Source organism: Bufo bufo, chromosome 9, assembly GCF_905171765.1.
Source record: "Bufo bufo chromosome 9, aBufBuf1.1, whole genome shotgun sequence".
NCBI classification, from domain to species: Eukaryota; Metazoa; Chordata; class Amphibia; order Anura; family Bufonidae; genus Bufo; species Bufo bufo.
In genome coordinates this window covers 93,489,170-93,510,457 of record NC_053397.1, presented here as the reverse complement: position 1 = coordinate 93,510,457, position 21,288 = coordinate 93,489,170, and the positions used below count along the sequence as shown (strand labels likewise).

The 21,288-nt window shown below is 44.3% G+C and overlaps 1 protein-coding gene across 1 annotated transcript in view; it reads right to left on the bottom strand.

The window, feature by feature from the left end:
- Nucleotides 1-21,288, bottom strand: part of LOC120978569 (potassium channel subfamily T member 2-like) — a 1,475,081-nt gene that overhangs the window by 1,290,616 nt on the left and 163,177 nt on the right. The window contains 1 exon segment of the mRNA XM_040406800.1: nt 11,392-11,471. Within this exon segment, the coding sequence (XP_040262734.1) occupies nt 11,392-11,471 (80 nt within the window).

Genomic DNA, 21,288 nt, shown 5'->3' with positions numbered 1-21,288 from the left:
ACTGCTCTGCAAACAAATGTGGATAGGGAAATAACTTACAAATTATTAACCTGCAACTCAGAGAAGGAGGTGGATATGGAGGTTGAGGAGGCGGTGAATGTGGTGTTGTAGGTGGAGGCAGCAATGGAGGAGGAACAGGTAGCCAACAATGTTTTTTTGTTTGTTTGTTTGTTTGTTTGTTTTTTATTGGGGTAGGTAGCCCCCAAAATATTGGGACAAATAAAAAAAAAAGAAGAAAAAGAATCATTGCACTTGACTTGAGTACAAGGATGTATGTTTGATGGTGGTTTAAATGTCTATTCTGCCCAAGGTACAGACAAATCTTGTGGGATCCAAGCCTGGTTCATTTTAATGAACGCAAGCTTGTCCACGTTGGCTGTGGACAGGCGGTTGCGTCTGTCTGTAATGATGCCTCCTGCCATGCTAAATACAAGTTCAGAGAGTTCACTGGCTGCAGGGCAGGCCAGCACCTCCAAGGCATACAGGGCAAGCTCTGGCCATGTGGACAATTTGGAGACCCAGAAGTTGAATGGGGCAGAACCATCAGTCAGTACGTGTAGACGTGTGCACAGGTACTGTTCCACCATGTTGTTGCTGCCTCCTGCTAACACGCTCCATATCAGCAGTTGGGGCCGGTTGTTGCGGCGAGGTGACAAAGCTTTTCCACATGTCGTCCATACTAACCCTGCCTTCTGAGGTGCTGGCGCTGACACAGCTGCCTTGGTGACCTCTTCCTCCTCCCCTGCCTCCGCCTTGTGCTTCCACTTGTCCCCCGGTGTCAGTCGGCAATGCTCTCAGGAGCGCGTCTACCAGCGTGCGCCTGTAGTCGCGCATCCTCCGATCACGCTCTAGTGAGGGAATTAAGGACGGCACATTGTCTTTGTAACGGGGATCCAGCAGGGTGGCCACCCAGTAGTCAGCACACGTTAAAATGTGTGCAACTCTGTAGTCGTTGCGCAGGCACTGCAGCATGTAGTCGCTCATGTGTACCAGGCTGCCCAGAGGTAAAGACAAGTGTCCTCTGTGGCGTATTGTCTGCGTCCTCCGTATCCCCCCAGTGACACACCAGTGATGGGCCCGAGCTGCGTTCGATACCACCCCGCTGTGAACATGCTTCATCCCCATCCTCCTCCTCATCCTCCTCGTCCTCCAGTAGTGGGCCCTGGCTGGCCAAATTTGTACCTGGCCTCTGCTGTTGCAAAAATCCTATTTCTGAGCCACTTCTAAAAGACTGACCTGAAAGTGTTAGAGACCTCTTCCTCCTCCTCGTCCTGGGCCACATCCTCTTCCATCATCGCCCTAAGTGTTTTCTCAAGGAGATATAGAAGTGGTATTGTAAAGCTGATAACGGCGTCATCGCCACTGCCCATGTTGGTGGAGTACTCGAAACAGAGCAACAGGGCACACAGATCTCGCATGGAGGCCCAGTCATTGGTGGTGAAGTGGTGCTGTTCCGCAGTGCGACTCACCCGTGCGTGCTGCAGCTGAACTTCCACTATGGCCTGCTGCTGCTCGCACAGTCTCTCCAGCATGTGCAAGGTGGAGTTCCACCTGGTGGGCACGTCGCAAATGAGGCGGTGAGCGGGAAGGCTGATGTTACGCTGTAGAGCAGACAGCCAAGCGGCGGCAGGATGAGAACGCTAGAAGCGCGCACAGACGGCCCGCACTTTTTGCAGCAGCTCAGACATGTCGGGGTAATTGTAAATGAATTTCTGCACCACCAAATTCAGCACATGCGCCAGGCAAGGGATGTGCGTCAAACCGGCTAGTCCCAGAGCTGCAACGAGATTTCGCCCATTAAAGCACACCACCAGGCCGGGCTTGAGGCCCACTGGCAGCAACCACTCGTCGGTCTGTTGTTCTATACCCCGCCACAACTCCTGACCGGTGTGGGGCCTGTCCCCCAAACACATCAGTTTTAGAATGGCCTGCTGACGTTTACTCCTGCCTGTGCTGAAGTTGGTGGTGAAGGTCTGTCGCTGACCAGATGAGGAGGTGGTATAAGAGGAGGAGAAAGCCGAGTAGGAAGAGGAGGCAAAGAATGATGTCCTGCGATCCTTGGTGGCGGAAGGACGTGCACCAAACAGCTCTCCGCCTGGGGCCCAGCCGCCACTACATTTACCCAGTGTGCAGTTAGGGAGATATAGCGTCCTTGGCCATGGTTACTGGTCCACGTATCTGTGGTTAGGTGGACCTTGCCACAGATGGCGTTGCGCAGTGCACACTTGATTTTATCCGATACTTGGTTGTGCAGGGAGTGCACGGCTCTCCTGGAGAAGTAGTGGCGGCTGGGAACGACGTACTGTGGGACAGCAAGCGACATGAGTTGTTTGAAGCTGTCTGTCTTCACCAGCCTGAATGACAGCATTTCAAAGGCCAGCAGTTTAGAAATGCTGGCATTCAGGGCCAGGGATCGAAGGTGGCTAGGTGGGAATTTACGCTTTCTCTCAAAGGTTTGTGAGATGGAGAGCTGAACGCTTCCGTGTGACATGGTGGAGATGCTTGGTGATGGAGGTGGTGTTGTTGGTGGCACATCCTCTGTTTGCTGGGCGGCAGGTGCCAATGTTCCTCCAGAGGCGGAGGAAGAGGCCGAGGCAGCAGCAGAAGAGGGAGCAGGAAGGGCCTGAGCCCTTTATTGGTTTTGAAGGTGCTTACTCCACTGCAGCCCGTGTCTCGCATGAAGATGCCTGGTCATGCAGGTTGTGCTAAGGTTCAGAACGTTAATGCCTCGCTTCAGGCTCTGATGGCACAGCGTGCAAACCACTCGGGTCATGTCGTCAGCACATTGTGTGAAGAAGTGCCATGCCAGGGAACTCCTTGAAGCTGCCTTTGGTGTGCTCGGTCCCTGATGACGGTGGCCAGTAGCAGGCGAACTGTTTTGGCGATGGCTGCTCTTCTTTTTCACCCTGCTCCCACTTTTGCTACGCTGTTGGCTACATCTCACCACTGCCTCTTCCTCCGAACTCTGAAAGTCAGTGGCACGACCATCATTCCATGTGGCGTCTAGGACCTCATCGTCCCCTGCATCATCTTCCACCCAGTCTTCCTCCCTGACCTCCTTTTCGGTCTGCACACTGCAGAAAGACGCAGCAGTTGGCACCTGTGTTTCGTCATCATCAGAGACGTGCTGAGGTGGTATTTCCATGTCCTCATCAGGAAACATAACTGCTGCATGACTTGAGGCTCAGACAGGTTCCCCGATACGCACAGGGTAATGTGACAGACTAATGGGCATGGGTTTCAGGCGCCACCTGAAACGCTTTCTGCAGAAGACTGGGTGGGAGATAATGTGAACATGCTGGATCCACTGTCGGCCACCCAATTGACTAGCGCCTGTACTTGCTCAGGCCTTACCATCCTTAGAACGGCATTAGGCCCGACCAAATATCGCTGTAGATTCTGGCGGCTACTGGGACCTGAGGTAGTAGGTTCAGTAGGACGTGTAGCTGTGGCAGAATGGCCACGTCCTCTCCATGCAACAGAGGCTCCACCAACACCACCACCACGACCATGACCGCGTGCCTTATTAGAGGTTTGCCTCATAGTTAGCGTTCACAAAGCAAAGAAAAAGAGGTTAAGTATGTTAAAAATAATTAACCGCAAATATAAACCCCGATGTAGGGTATTGCACAATTTATTTATTTTTTTACTATATATGACAGCGGTATTTGTGGCCTAAATGTGACACTCACTTATGCATGTCTTATCCCAGATGTGCAGTATATCAGAGGCTTTTTTCACCCCAGTAACCAAAAAGACGTATTTATGGTCTAAATGTGACAGACCACTCGGGTCATGTCGTCAGCACATTGTGTGAAGAAGTGCCATGCCAGGGAACTCCTTGAAGCTGCCATTGGTGTGCTCAGTCCCTGATGACGGTGGCCAGTAGCAGGCGAACTGTTTTGGCGATGGCTGCTCTGCTTTTGCACCCTGCTCCCACTTTTGCTACGCTGTTGACTACATCTCACCACTGCCTCTTCCTCCGAACTCTGAAAGTCAGTGGCACGACCATCATTCCATGTGGCGTCTAGGACCTCATCGTCCCCTGCATCATCTTCCACCCAGTCTTCCTCCCTGACCTCCTTTTCGGTCTGCACACTGCAGAAAAACGCAGCAGTTGGCACCTGTGTTTCGTCATCATCAGAGACGTGCTGAGGTGGTATTCCCATGTCCTCATCAGGAAACATAACTGCTGCATGACTTGAGGCTCAGACAGGTTCCCCGATACGCACGGGGTAATGTGACAGACTGATGGGCATGGGTTTCAGGCGCCACCTGAAACGCTTTCTGCAGAAGACTGGGTGGGAGATAATGTGAACATGCTGGATCCACTGTCGGCCACCCAATTGACTAGCGCCTGTACTTGCTCAGGCCTTACCATCCTTAGAACAGCATTAGGCCCGACCAAATATAGCTGTAGATTCTGGCGGCTACTGGGACCTGAGGTAGTAGGTTCAGTAGGACGTGTAGCTGTGGCAGAATGGCCACGTCCTCTCCCTGCACCAGAGGCTCCACCAACACCACCACCACGACCATGACCGCGTCCCTTATTAGATGTTTGCCTCATAGTAAGCGTTCACAAAGCAAAGTAAAAAGAGGTTAAGTATGTTAAAAATAATTAACCGCAAATATAAACCCCGATGTAGGGTATTGCAAAAATTTTTTTTTTTTTTTACTATATATGACAGCGGTATTTGTGGCCTAAATGTGACACTCACTTATGCATGTCTTATCCCAGATGTGCAGTATATCAGAGGCTTTTTTCACCCCAGTAACCAAAAAGACGTATTTATGGTCTAAATGTGACAGACCACTCGGGTCATGTCGTCAGCACATTATGTGAAGAAGTGCCATGCCAGGGAACTCCTTGAAGCTGCCTTTGGTGTGCTCAGTCCCTGATGACGGTGGCCAGTAGCAGGCGAACTGTTTTGGCGATGGCTGCTCTGCTTTTGCACCCTGCTCCCACTTTTGCTACGCTGTTGGCTACATCTCACCACTGCCTCTTCCTCCGAACTCTGAAAGTCAGTGGCACGACCATCATTCCATGTGGCGTCTAGGACCTCATCGTCCCCTGCATCATCTTCCACCCAGTCTTCCTCCCTGACCTCCTTTTCGGTCTGCACACTGCAGAAAGACGCAGCAGTTGGCACCTGTGTTTCGTCATCATCAGAGACGTGCTGAGGTGGTATTCCCATGTCCTCATCAGGAAACATAACTGCTGCATGACTTGAGGCTCAGACAGGTTCCCCGATACGCACGGGGTAATGTGACAGACTGATGGGCATGGGTTTCAGGCGCCACCTGAAACGCTTTCTGCAGAAGACTGGGTGGGAGATAATGTGAACATGCTGGATCCACTGTCGGCCACCCAATTGACTAGCGCCTGTACTTGCTCAGGCCTTACCATCCTTAGAACGGCATTAGGAACCACCAAATATCGCTGTAGATTCTGGCGGCTACTGGGACCTGAGGTAGTAGGTTCAGTAGGACGTGTAGCTGTGGCAGAATGGCCACGTCCTCTCCCTGCACCAGAGGCTCCACCAACACCACCACCACGACCATGACTGCGTCCCTTATTAGATGTTTGCCTCATAGTTAGCATTCACAAAGCAAAGTAAAAAGAGGTTAAGTATGTTAAAAATAATTAACCGCAAATGTAAACCCTGATGTAGGGTATTGCACAAAATTGTTTTTTTTTTTTACTATATATGACAGCGGTATTTGTGGCCTAAATGTGACACTCACTTATGCATGTCTTATTCCAGATGTGCAGTATATCAGAGGCTTTTTTCACCCCAGTAACCAAAAAGCCGTATTTATGGTCTAAATGTGACAGTCACTTATGCACGTCTAATACCAGATGTGCAGTATATTAGAGGGTTTTTCACCCTAACCAAAAAGCTGTATTTCTGTCCTAAATGTGACAGTCACTTATGCACGTGTAGTCCCAGATGTGCAGTATATTAGAGGGTTTTTTACCCCAGTATGCCAAAGCCATATTTATGGCCTAAATGTGACAGTCACTTATGCACGTGTAATCCCAGATGTGCAGTATATTAGAGGGGTTTTTCACCCTATCCAAAAAGATGTATTTCTGTCCTAAATGTGACAGTCACTTATGCACATGTAATCCCAGATTTGCAGTATATGAGTAGTGATGAGCGGGAGGTGCAATATTCGATTTTGACGAAATTCGCGAATATTCGCTAGAATATTCGTCTCATATTCGACGAAATCGAATATTCGTCATTATTCTAGTTATCGCGATTAATATGCGATTTAAATAATGGCGTATTGCGATTTTAACTTAAGGCAACTTTTCTATTGGTTTGATATCTAGAATTAGCGAAGATGAGGAATATGACGAATGTATTCGTCACATTCCTCAAAACGAAGATAACGAAATATTCTCCATCTTCGTTTTAGCTCCATATTCGTCAACTTCGCTAATTCTAGCAATCAAATAGGAAAGTTGACTATAGAGACAGCTGTGTTTAATTCGCTATGCGATTATATTACTTTGCTTTTTTTTTTATAAATAGAATAATTATAATAATTATCAAGTATTAGAATTATTCTATTTATAAAAAAAAAAAAAAGCTATGTAATATAATCGCATAGCGAATTAACCACAGCTGTCTCTATAGTCAACTTTCCTATTTGATTGCTAGAATTAGCGAAGTTGACGAATATGGAGCTAAAACGAAGATGGAGGATATTTCGTTATCTTCGTTTTGAGGAATATGACGAATACATTCGTCATATTCCTAATCTTCGCTAATTCTACCAAGTCAACCATAGTAAACCAGGTCTAAGTTGAAATCGTAATGCGATTACTTCAAATTATATTAATCGCATTGCGATTTCAACTTAGAGCTGTTTTTCTAATGGGTCAGCTTGCTAGAATTAACGAAGTTAACGAATATGGAATATAGCAGTGCTAAGTTGAAATCGCAATGCGATTAATATAACGTGAAGTAATCGCATTGCGATTTCAACTTAGAGCTGGGTTTCTAATGGGTCAGCTTGCTAGAATTAACGAAGTTAACGAATATGTAATATAGCAGTGCTAAGTTGAAATCGCAATGCGATTAATATAAATTGAAGTAATCGCATTGTGATTTCAACTTAGCACTGCTATATTCCATATTCGTTAACTTCGTTAATTCTAGCAAGCTGACCCATTAGAAACCCAGCTCTAAGTTGAAATCGCAATGTGATTACTTCAAGTTATGTTAATCGCATTGCGATTTCAACTTAATTCTCACATCCGACAATACATTCTACTATGGAGGCGTTCCCATGAGCACGGAAGTCGGCAGAAGCAGCAACGGGCACTGACTGGAGCAGCCAGGAAGCCAGAAATCCTCAGAACAGGTAAGAACTTCTTTTGGGAAGTGGAAAAGAAAAAATATAACAATAAAAGAAAACGAATATTCAAAAATAATGAATTTATAGCGCTATATTCGAAATATTTGCGATATTCGCAAAAAAAATTTGCTATTCGAATATTGGCGCTCAACACTATATATGAGAGGCTTTTTTACCCCAGTATGCCAAAGCCGTATTTATAGCCTAAATGTGATAGTCACTTATGCACGTGTAGTCCCAGATGTGCAGTATATGAGAGGCTTTTTTCAACCCATTAACCAAAAAGCCGTATTTATGGCCTAAATGTGACAGTCACTTATGCTTGTCTAATACCAGATGTGCAGTATATTAGAGGGTTTTTTCACCCTAACCAAAAAGCTGTATTTCTGTCCTAAATGTGACAGTCACTTATGCACGTGTAATCCCAGATGTGCAATATATTAGAGGCTTTTTTCACTCCAGTAACCAAAAAGCCGTATTTATGGCCTAAATGTAACAATCACTTATGCTTGTCTAATCCCAGATGTGCAGTATATTAGAGGGTTTTTTCACCCTAACCAAAAAGCCGTATTTCTGTCCGAAATGTGACAGTCACTTAGGCTTGTCTAATTCCAGATGTGCAGTATATTAGAGGGTTTTTTCACCCTAACCAAAAAGCTGTATTTATGTCCTAAATGTGACAGTCACTTATGCATGTGTAATCCCAGATGTGCAGTACAGGGAGTGCAGAATTATTAGGCAAATGAGTATTTTGACCACATCATCCTCTTTATGCATGTTGTCTTACTCCAAGCTGTATAGGCTCGAAAGCCTACTACCAATTAAGCATATTAGGTGATGTGCATCTCTGTAATGAGAAGGGGTGTGGTCTAATGACATCATCACCCTATATTAGGTGTGCATAATTATTAGGCAACTTCCTTTCCTTTGGCAAAATGGGTCAAAAGAAGGACTTGACAGGCTCAGAAAAGTCAAAAATAGTGAGATATCTTGCAGAGGGATGCAGCACTCTTAAAATTGCAAAGCTTCTGAAGCGTGATCATCGAACAATCAAGCGTTTCATTCAAAATAGTCAACAGGGTCACAAGAAGCGTGTGGAAAAACCAAGGCGCAAAATAACTGCCCATGAACTGAGAAAATTCAAGCGTGCAGCTGCCAAGATGCCACTTGCCACCAGTTTGGCCATATTTCAGAGCTGCAACATCACTGGAGTGCCCAAAAGCACAAGGTGTGCAATACTCAGAGACATGGCCAAGGTAAGAAAGGCCGAAAGACGACCACCACTGAACAAGACACACAAGCTGAAACGTCAAGACTGGGCCAAGAAATATCTCAAGACTGAATTTTCTAAGGTTTTATGGACTGATGAAATGAGAGTGAGTCTTGATGGGCCAGATGGATGGGCCCGTGGCTGGATTGGTAAAGGGCAGAGAGCTCCAGTCCGACTCAGACGCCAGCAAGGTGGAGGTGGAGTACTGGTTTGGGCTGGTATCATCAAAGATGAGCTTGTGGGGCCTTTTCGGGTTGAGGATGGAGTCAAGCTCAACTCCCAGTCCTACTGCCAGTTTCTGGAAGACACCTTCTTCAAGCAGTGGTACAGGAAGAAGTCTGCATCCTTCAAGAAAAACATGATTTTCATGCAGGACAATGCTCCATCACACGCGTCCAAGTACTCTACAGCATGGCTGGCAAGAAAGGGTATAAAAGAAGAAAATCTAATGACATGGCCTCCTTGTTCACCTGATCTGAACCCCATTGAGAACCTGTGGTCCATCATCAAATGTGAGATTTACAAGGAGGGAAAACAGTACACCTCTCTGAACAGTGTCTGGGAGGCTGTGGTTGCTGCTGCACGCAATGTTGATGGTGAACAGATCAAAACACTGACAGAATCCATGGATGGCAGGCTTTTGAGTGCCCTTGCAAAGAAAGGTGGCTATATTAGTCACTGATTTGTTTTTGAATGTCAGAAATGTATATTTGTGAATGTTGAGATGTTATATTGGTTTCACTGGTAAAAATAAATAATTGAAATGGGTATTTATTTGTTTTTTGTTAAGTTGCCTAATAATTATGCACAGTAATAGTCACCTGCACACACAGATATCCCCCTAAAATAGCTAAAACTAAAAACAAACTAAAAACTACTTCCAAAAATATTCAGCTTTGATATTAATGAGTTTTTTGGGTTCATTGAGAACATGGTTGTTGTTCAATAATAAAATTAATCCTCAAAAATACAACTTGCCTAATAATTCTGCACTCCCTGTATATTAGAGGCTTTCTTCACCTTAGTAACCAAAAAGCCGTTTTTATGGCCTAAATGTGACAGTCACTTATGCACGTCTAATCCTAGATGTGCAGTATATCAGAGGCTTTTTTCACCCCAGTAACCAAAAAGCTGTATTTCTGTCCTAAATGCACATGTAATCCCAGATGTGTAATATATTAGAGGCTTTTTTCACCCTAGTAACCAAAAAGCCGTATTTATGGCCTAAATGTGACAATCACTTATGCTTGTTTAATCCCAGATGTGCAGTATATTAGAGGGTTTTTTCACCCCAACCAAAAAGCCATATTTCTGTCCGAAATGTGACAGTCACTTAGGCTTGTCTAATTCCAGATGTGCAGAATATTAGAGGTTTTTTTCACCCTAACCAAAAAGCTGTATTTCTGTCCTAAATGTGACAGTCACTTATGCACGTGTAATCCCAGATGTGCAGTATATGAGAGGCTTTTTTTCACCCCATTATGCCAAAGCCGTATTTATGGCCTAAATGTGACAGTCACTTATGCACGTGTAATCCCAGATGTGCAATATATTAGAGGCTTTTTTCACTCCAGTAACCAAAAAGCCGTATTTATGGCCTAAATGTGACAGTCACTTATGCTTGTCTAATACCAGATGTGCAATATATTAGAGGCTTTTTTCACCCCAGTAAGCAAAAAGCTGTATTTATGGCCTAAATGTGGCAGTCACTTGTGCTTGTTTAATCCCAGATGTGCAGTATATTAGAGGGTTTTTTCACCCTTATCAAAAAGCTGTATTTCTATCCTAATTGTGACAGTCACTTATGCTTGTCTAATCCCAGATGTGCAATATATTAGAGGCTTTTTTCACCCCAGTAACCAAAAAGCCGTATTTATGGCCTAAATGTGACAGTCACTTATGCACATGTAATCCCAGATATGCAGTATATTAGAGGGTTTTTTCACCCTAACCAAAAAGCTGTATTTCTGTCCTAAATGTGACAGTCACTTATGCTTGTCTAATCCCAGATGTGCAATATATTGGAGGGTTTTTTCACCCCAGTATGCCAAAGCTGTATTTCTGGACTTGCAGATAGCCTATGCTGGTGCACTATTGTTGCATAAAATGGCTGCCGATCATGTATTGATATTGACTAACTGAAGAAAAAAAAGTTTGTTTTCAGCAGTAGTTGGCTTAGGGCAGGCTTAAAAAGATTGTGCACTGCGCCCACAAAACACTTTTTCTGTAGATCGCTGAGTACATAAACCAGTTCTTGTTAAGATCGCTCCCTGATCTCTCCCTCACAGCAGCTGCAGCCTCTCCCTACACTAATCCGAGCAGAGTGACGGTCGGCGCTACGTGACTCCAGCTTAAATAGAGGCTGGGTCACATGCTGCAGTTGGCCAATCACAGCCATGCCAATAGTAGGCATGGCTGTGATGGCCTTTTGGGGCAAGTAGTATGACGCTTGTTGATTGGCTGCTGTGCAGCCTTTCAAAAAGCGCCATAAAAATCGCCAAACACCGAACCCGAACCCAAACTTTTACGTAAATGTTCGGGTTCGGGTCCGGGTGCCGAAAACCCTAAAGTTCGCTGAACTCTATATGTAAACCCTCAATGAGTGCCACTGTATAGGAAAGCAGTGGCATCTGTCACTGCACACATATGACCACTGCCAACCAATCAGTGGCCTCAGTGGTTAGGATAGACTTTCTAAGCTCTGAAACAGTGATTTCCAGAGAAAAAAAAAGTAATTCCAAACTACTTACTTGATCTTTGGTTTTTAATGAAGAAAAGTTTCAGTCTCTCTTTAAAAGTGTTTTCATTTACATAAAATTCCACTTGAACTCTGTGAATAAAGCAGATATTAAAATATGTTAATTTCTAGCCTGTTGGGAAACATATGATATAACGGAAACAATTTCTCAATTTCTAGCTGTCATTCTGCAGCACGTTTACAGGCAATAATAATAATGCATTTTATATGGCTGCAAGAGAACCTGGGGGTATAGGGTGCTCTCCTATTCAAATAGTGTGACCCAAACACATCCCAAGAATACAAAGTGCTTCAGTGCTTGTGTTAATACATACTGCATGCAAAAACTTATAGTAAGGCCTCATGCACACATCCGTTGCCTGGCCGTGCCCATATTGTGGCCTGCAAACAGTGGGTCCACAATATACGGGCACCAGCTGTGTGCACACCGTATCATAGATGCAGACCCATTCACTTAACTGGGTCGCAATCCGGAATGGTGCGGAAAGGATGTATGAAACCCCACAAAAGCACTACAGAGTGCTTCCGTGGGGTTTCTTTCCATGCCTCCGCACTGCAAAAAAAATTGAACATGTTCGATTTTTTTTGCAGTGTGGGCCGATTCAACTTGAATAGGTCTGCATCTGTCTGTCGAAAACCACACGGATTTTGCCCGTGGATTGGGGACCAAAAATTGTGGTCCTTAATGCACAGAATGGCCAGCACACGTTGGTGTGCATGAGCCCTCAAGCAGATGATAAAGTCACTCGTAATCTCAGTTTCACATAATTGCTCAAGAAAGAGCATGGGTATGATGCACAGGGTAAAAGACAGCTTTAATAACAAACTGCACAGCTCACACAATACATACTGTTTTTACTTTATATCAATGTTTTACCAAAATACATATACAAAAATCTAATGTGCCAGTGGAAACATGTCGCCATCCACCCTAGTGTAAAGCCTCCTGCACACGAACGTATGTGTTCCGTTCCGTGCATTGGAGACCGCAATTTGCGGTCCCCAATGCACAGAGAACATTTGTACAGCCTCCGAGATGGATCCAGATGCATTCAACTTGAATGGGTCCGTGATCCGCCCGTTCCGCAATAAGATAGAGCAAGTTCTATATTTTTGCGGAATGGAAGTACGGAACGGAACCCCACAGAAGCACTCCGTAGTGCTTCTGTAGTGTTCCGTTACATGCTTCTGTTCTGCACCGTTCCGCATCTCCGGATTTGCGGACCCTTCAAGTCAATGGCTCCGCATCCGTGATGCAGAATGCACACGGCACGGTGCCCGTGTATTGCGGATTCGCATATGCGGTCTGCAATAGGTCAATGGGACACCTATGTTCGTGTGCAGGAGGCCCAAGTCCTAAACATTTGGCTGTGATAAACTTTCATTGAAGACAGCTGTCGGCATTTGAACCCCAGTGATATTTCCAATGCAGTAGTTCCAACTATGTTTAGTACAGCCAAAGGATCTGAAGGACTGACATATTTTTGGCATGTATGTGTTCGTAAAACTTTGGTATAAATTAAGAGAAAAGAGCAAACTAATTGGATTTGACAATACAAATATATATATATATATATATATATATACACTCACCTAAAGAATTATTAGGAACACATGTTCTATTTCTCATTAATGCAATTATCTAGTCAGCCAATCACATGGCAGTTGCTTCAATGCATTTAGGGGTGAGCTCCTGGTCAAGACAATCTCCTGAACTCCAAACTGAATGTCAGAATGGTAAAGAAAGGTGATTTAAGCAATTTTGAGCGTGGCATGGTTGTTGGTGCCAGACGGGCCGGTCTGAGTATTTCACAATCTGCTCAGTTACTGGGATTTTCACGCACAACCATTTCTAGGGTTTACAAAGAATGGTGTGAAAAGGGAAAAACATCCAGTATGCGGCAGTCCTGTGGGAAAAAATGCCTTGTGGATGCTAGAGGTCAGAGGAGAATGGGCCGACTGATTCAAGCTGATAGAAGAGCAACGTTGACTGAAATAACCACTTGTTACAACCGAGGTATGCAGCAAAGCATTTGTGAAGCCACAACACGCACAACCTTGAGGCGGATGGGCTACAACAGCAGAAGACCCCACCGGGTACCACTCATCTCCACTACAAATAGGAAAAAGAGGCTACAATTTGCACGAGCTCACCAAAATTGGACTGTTGAAGACTGGAAAAATGTTGCCTGTTCTGATGAGTCTCGATTTCTGTTGAGACATTCAAATGGTAGAGTCCGAATTTGGCGCAAACAGAATGAGAACATATATCCATCCTCTGATGGCTACTTCCAGCAGGATAATGCACCATGTCACAAAGCTCGAATCATTTCATATTGGTTTCATGACTCATGACAATGAGTTCACTGTACTAAAATGGCCCCCTCAGTCACCAGATCTCAACCCAATAGAGCATCTTTGGGATGTGGTGGAACGGGAGCTTCGTGCCCTGGAAGTGCATCCCTCAAATCTCCATCAACTGCAAGATGCTATCCTATGCTATCCTATCAATATGGGCCAACATTTCTAAAGAATGGTATCAGCACCTTGTGGAATCAATGCCACGTAGAATTAAGGCAGTTCTGAAGGCAAAAGGGGGTCCAACACTGTATTAGTTTGGTGTTCCTAATAATTCTTTAGGTGAGTGTATATATATATATATATATATATATATATATAAAGAAAACGTATGGCAGCACCAATTTACACCATATAGAAAGGGTGCTATGTCCAGGGAATTCACTGCTTACCCTTGCATATAGTCGGAAACGGACAGCAACTCCAGAGGTACAAAAAATACTTATTTATTGGGCCACAGTGGCACAGTGAGGCGACGTTTCGGCTCAAAATCCAGAGCCTTACTCAAGCTTGAGAAAGGCTCTGGATTTTGAGTCGAAACGTCGCCTCACTGTGCCACTGTGGCCCAATAAATAATTATTTTTTGTACCTCTGGAGTTGCTGTCCGTTTCCGACTATATATATATATATATATATATATATATATATATATATATTTATATAACAAATGGCAGCACGGGGAAAGTAAAACAAAAAAAGGAAAAAGTGGGTGCACAGCCCGAACGGGATACAGCTTACCCAATATGCAAGCTTACCCAAAGGTGAAAAAATATGCAAGACTTTATTCACCCATGTGACAAGGCAACGTTTCAGCTCAGTATGAGCCTTTCTCTTTAAGTGCTACATGCTTTTTGGATTTTTATATATATATATATATATATACAGGGAGTGCAGAATAATTAGGCAAGTTGTATTTTTGAGGATTAATTTTATTATTGAACAACAACCATGTTCTCAATGAACCCAAAAAACTCATTAATATCAAAGCTGAATATTTTTGGAAGTAGTTTTTAGTTTGTTTTTAGTTTTAGCTATTTTAGGGGGATATCTGTGTGTGCAGGTGACTATTACTGTGCATAATTATTAGGCAACTTAACAAAAAACAAATACCGTATATACTCGAGTATAAGCCGACCCGAGTATAAGCCGAGGCCCCTAATTTTACCCCAAAAAAATGGGAAAAATTATTGACTCGAGTATAAGACTAGGGTGGGAAATGCAGCAGCTACTGGTAAATTTCAAAAATAAAAATAGATGCCTCAATTAATGTAATTTTATTTGTATCAGTAGGTTAAAGGTTTTTGAATATTTATTTCAAAGAAAAACAATATGGTATCAACAATAACTTTAACAGTACAAAAACCAACCAAAGCTAAAACAGCTAAAAGAGTTAAAATCCTTCAAAACTGGATTCCTCATCGTCTGTATGTCCAAACAGAGCTTCAACTGTAGCTGGTGTGAGGTTATCAGCATAGACATTGTCATCATCACTGAGTTCGCAGTCATCACCATCACTGCTGTCCTCATACAAAGCGCTGTCTTCTCTGCCATCCATAGCATTACTAATGCCACATTTCTTGAAGGCGCGTTGCACCATGTCCTCTGGAATCTCTTCCCATGCATCACGAACCCATGTTGCTATCAATTCTATGTCGGGCTTCATCAGATTTCCAACTTTTGTCAGTCGGGGTTGACCAGATGACATCCATTCATGCCACCTCTTTCGCACACGGTCTTTGAAAGGTTTATTTAAACACACATCTAGGGGCTGCAATACAGATGTAAGCCCACCTGGAATAACGGCCAAAGTAACTTGAGAAGACTTTGCCAATTTTTTTATGTCATCAGATGTGTGGGCTCTGAACATATCCCAAACTAGCAATGATGTTTTTTTCTTTAAGGCTGCTCCTGGTCGTCCGTTCCAAATTTCTTCCAGCCATTTTTTTGTTCCGTCTTCATCCATCCAGCCTTTAACATGTGCGCGCACTGTAATTCGTGGTGGGAATTTGACCTTTTTAGGCAAGGTCTTTCTTTTAAAAATAATGACAGGCCGTAGCTTAGTTCCATTAGCCAAACATGACAGAACAACTGTGAAATGGTTTTTTTCATTTCCTGTGGTTCTGAGTAAAATAGTTTTTTCTCCCAAACTTGCCACAGTTCTGTTGCTTGGAAGATCAAAGGTCATAGGTGTTTCATCCATATTCCCAATATCTCCCAGGTCATAGTTATGGATCCTTCTTTGTTTTATGATGAATGAATGGAATGACATCAATTTTTCATCAAGGTCTTTTGGCAACTTCTGTGAAATCTTTGTTCTTTGCCGCAAACAAAGGCCAAACCTATTCATGAAGCGGGTACACCATCCTGCTGATGCAACAAAATTTTCAATGCCTGGTGCTTTTAATTTGTCATCTTTAGCCATTTGAAGGGCACGTAAGCGAATTCCCATGCGTGTTACGCAGTAACCATTTTGACGACACTCCATAACCCATTTATGCAATTCAGTCTCTAGAGCCCCATATGAAGTCGTTAAACCACGTCGAGCTTTTTTTGCCTTTGGAATCTTTTCCAAGTCAGCTTTCATTTTCCGCCACTCCCTCACTTGTTTTTCGCCAACACAAAATTCCCTACTTGCAATACTGTTATTGCTTTCTTCTGCTCTTGACACAACCTTGAGCTTGAAACCAGCTTCGTATGACCTGCGTTTTTGTTTTGGTCCGGGATTAGAAGTACTGGGTTCCATTCCTAACAGGATAAAAAAAAATTATATTTATCAGGTTGTTTATTTATTTTTTTGTTTCCCCCCTCCCTACTTCATACTTGGCCAGGGAGGGGGGGCTGTCCAGGGGGAGGGGAGGCTGTGCAGGGGCCGGTACTTTCTGCCGGTGTAAATCTCACGGTCTGCTCCCAGAGTAAATCTCGCGGCTTATGGGGTGGATCTGTGGAGGACGCTGTTATGGGGTGGATCTGTGGAGGACGCTGTTATGGATGGGGTAGATCTGTGGAAGACGCTGTTATGTGGGGGATCTGTGGAGGACGCTGTTATGGGGGATCTGTGGAGGACGCTGTTATGGGGTGGATCTGTGGAAGACGCTGTTATGTGGGGGATATGTGGAGGACGCTGTTATGGGGGATCTGTGGAGGACGCGCTGTTATGGGGTGGATCTGTGGAGGACGCTGTTATGGGGTGGATCTGTGGAGGACTCTGTTATGGGGGATCTGTGGAGGACGCGCTGTTATGGGGTGGATCTGTGGAGGACGCTGTTATGGGGTGGATCTGTGGAGGACGCTGTTATGGGGTGGATCTGTAAGAGGACGCTGTTATGTGGGGGATCTGTGGAGGACGCGCTGTTATGGGGTGGATCTGTGGAGGACGCGCTGTTATGGGGTGGATCTGTGGAGGACGCGCTGTTATGGGGTGGATCTGTGGAGGACGCGCTGTTATGGGGTGGATCTGTGGAGGACTCTGTTATGGGGGATCTGTGGAGGACGCGCTGTTATGGGGTGGATCTGTGGAGGACGCTGTTATGGGGTGGATCTGTGGAGGACGCTATTATGGGGTGGATCTGTGGAGGACGCTGTTATGGGGTGGATCTGTGGAGGACGCTGTTATGGGGTGGATCTGTGGAGGACGCTGTTATGGGGTGGATCTGTGGAGGACGCTGTTATGGGGTGGATCTGTGGAGGACGCTGTTATGGGGTGGATCTGTGGAGGACGCTGTTATGGGGCATCTGTGGAGGACACTTATGGGGGACCTGTGAATGGCACTGTTATGGGGTGGATCTGTGGATGGCACTGTTATAGGGGATGTGTGCTATGACACATAGGGCCATGAGGGGGGGGGGGGGCAGCATAAGACATATAGCATCTTATGCTGGTCCCCCTCATGGTCCCCCTCATGGCCCTATGTGTCCTAGACTGCACACATAACTGGCTTTGTGTGTAACTTTATTAAAACAAGCTCTATCCTAAAGCTTTACAAGCTTTTAGTAAAAGAAGCTCTGGCTGCCTCTGTACTCACTGTCACTATGAATAATGCACTACAGCGAGCGGCAGTGAGCTGGCCGGCGCGTGACTGACGTCACTTAGTAACGCTCCTCCCACTTCAGGAAGCAGGAGCGTTACTAAGTGACGTCAGAAACGCGCCGGTCGGGCCGCTCGCAGCAGTGCCATCGTGACAGTGAGTACCTGTTATCAATAGGAGAGTTGTAGCCCCGCCCAGCGAAGTGAATATTGATGAGCTGGGCGGGGCTTCAGAACAGCAGTTCGGACTGGGAGCGGCGGTGCCATCGTGACAGTGAGTACCTGTTATCAATAAGAGAGTTGTAGCCCCGCCCAGCGAAGTGAATATTGATGAGCTGGGCGGGGCTTCAGAACAGCAGTTCGGACTGGGAGCGGCGGGCATTTTGAGATGAAACGGACGTGCTGGGAGCTGACCGGAGCAGCTGTAAAGGTAAATAACAGCTTCTCCGGCCCCCAACATGTCATGGTCTGTATTATGGCAATGTAAGTTGCCATAATACAGACCTAGACTCGAGTATAAGACGAGGGGGCTTTTTGAGCACAAAAATATGTGCCAGAAAACTCGTCTTATACTCGAGTATATACGGTATATACCCATTTCAATTATTTATTTTTACCAGTGAAACCAATATAACATCTCAACATTCACAAATATACATTTCTGACATTCAAAAACAAAACAAAAACAAATCAGTGACCAATATAGCCACCTTTCTTTGCAAGGACACTCAAAAGCCTGCCATCCATGGATTCTGTCAGTGTTTTGATCTGTTCACCATCAACATTGCGTGCAGCAGCAACCACAGCCTCCCAGACACTGTTCAGAGAGGTGTACTGTTTTCCCTCCTTGTAAATCTCACATTTGATGATGGACCACAGGTTCTCAATGGGGTTCAGATCAGGTGAACAAGGAGGCCATGTCATTACATTTTCTTCTTTTATACCCTTTCTTGCCAGCCACGCTGTGGAGTACTTGGACGCGTGTGATGGAGCATTGTCCTGCATGAAAATCATGTTTTTCTTGAAGGATGCAGACTTCTTCCTGTACCACTGCTTGAAGAAGGTGTCTTCCAGAAACTGGCAGTAGGACTGGGAGTTGAGCTTGACTCCATCCTCAACCCGAAAAAGCCCCACAAGCTCATCTTTGATGATACCAGCCCAAACCAGTACTCCACCTCCACCTTGCTGGCGTCTGAGTCGGACTGGAGCTCTCTGCCCTTTACCAATCCAGCCACGGGCCCATCCATCTGGCCCATCAAGACTCACTCTCATTTCATCAGTCCATAAAACCTTAGAAAAATCAGTCTTGAGATATTTCTTGGCCCAGTCTTGACGTTTCAGCTTGTGTGTCTTGTTCAGTGGTGGTCATCTTTCAGCCTTTCTTACCTTGGCCATGTCTCTGAGTATTGCACACCTTGTGCTTTTGGGCACTCCAGTGATGTTGCAGCTCTGAAATACGGCCAAACTGGTGGCAAGTGGCATCTTGGCAGCTGCACGCTTGACTTTTCTCAGTTCATGGGCAGTTATTTTGCGCCTTGGTTTTTCCACACGCTTCTTGCGACCCTGTTGACTATTTTGAATGAAAGGCTTGATTGTTCGATGATCACGCTTCAGAAGCTTTGCAATTTTAAGAGTGCTGCATCCCTCTGCAAGATATCTCACTATTTTTGACTTTTCTGAGCCTGTCAAGTCCTTCTTTTGACCCATTTTGCCAAAGGAAAGGAAGTTGCCTAATAATTATGCACACCTAATATAGGGTGTTGATGTCATTAGACCACACCCCTTCTCATTACAGAGATGCACATCACCTAATATGCTTAATTGGTAGTAGGCTTTCGAGCCTATACAGCTTGGAGTAAGACAACATGCATAAAGAGGATGATGTGGTCAAAATACTCATTTGCCTAATAATTCTGCACGCAGTGTATATATATATATATATATATATATATATATATATATATACAGTACAGACCAAAAGTTTGGACACACCTTCTCATTCAAAGAGTTTTCTTTATTTTCATGACTATGAAGGCATCAAAACTATGAATTAACACATGTGGAATTATATACATAACAAACAAGTGTGAAACAACTGAAAATATGTCATATTCTAGGTTCTTCAAAGTAGCCACCTTTTGCTTTGATTACTGATTTGCACACTCTTGGCATTCTCTTGATGAGCTTCAAGAGGTAGTCCCCTGAAATGGTCTTCCAACAGTCTTGAAGGAGTTCCCAGAGATGCTTAGCACTTGTTGGCCCTTTTGCCTTCACTCTGCGGTCCAGCTCACCCCAAACCATCTCGATTGGGTTCAGGTCCGGTGACTGTGGAGGCCAGGTCATCTGGCGCAGCACCCCATCACTCTCCTTCATGGTCAAATAGCCCTTACTTTCAAAGTTTTCCCAATTTTTCGGCTGACTGACTGACCTTCATTTCTTAAAGTAATGATGGCCACTCGTTTTTCTTTACTTAGCTGCTTTTTTCTTGCCATAATACAAATTCTAACAGTCTATTCAGTAGGACTATCAGCTGTGTATCCACCTGACTACTCCTCAACGCAACTGATGGTCCCAACACCATTTAAAAGGCAAGAAATTCCACTTATTAAACCTGACAGGGCACACCTGTGAAGTGAAAAACATTTCAGGGGTCTACCTCTTGAAGCTCATCAAGAGAATGCCAAGAGTGTGCAAAGCAGTAATCAAAGCAAAAGGTGGCTACTTTGAAGAACCTAGAATATGACATATTTTCAGTTGTTTCACACTTGTTTGTTATGTATATAATTCCACATGTGTTAATTCATAGTTTTGATGCCTTCAGTGCGAATTTACAATTTTCATAGTCATAAAAATAAAGAAAACTCTTTGAATGAGAAGGTGTGTCCAAACTTTTGGTCTGTACTGTATATAATCCAGAAAATGGACGGCACTTCAGTTAGATGAAAAAAATGTGATTCCTTTATTCAACCATCCGGATGGTTGAATAAAGGAATCACATTTTTTTCATCTAACTGGAGTGCCGTCCATTTTCTGGATTTTATTGCGGGGTAAGAAGTCTATTCCCTAGGAACGTGCACCCTATTTTACTTATCAATAGCCAGTGCCGCCATTTTTCTTCTATATATATATATATATATATATATATATATATATATACACACACAGTATGAGTACAATATGAGTACACCCCTCACAGTTTTGTAAATATTGTATTACGGATGTAGTAGAGTTAAACCACATACTTTATGAGACGTGTTATCTAAACTAAATGTGTTAAGCAAACGCCTTCAGTTGCTTTTCAATGGCTTTTGTTTCAAGATAATGAGATGATTTAAGAAATTTGAGTTAAGAGTTTGTGTATTAACCCTGCTACATCTGTATATGGTTTCATGGGACAACATTGAAGATATGACACTTTGATATAATGTAAAGTAGTCAGTGTACAGCTTGTATAACTTGTAAATTTGGTGTGCCCTCAAAATAACGCAACACACAGCCATTAATGTC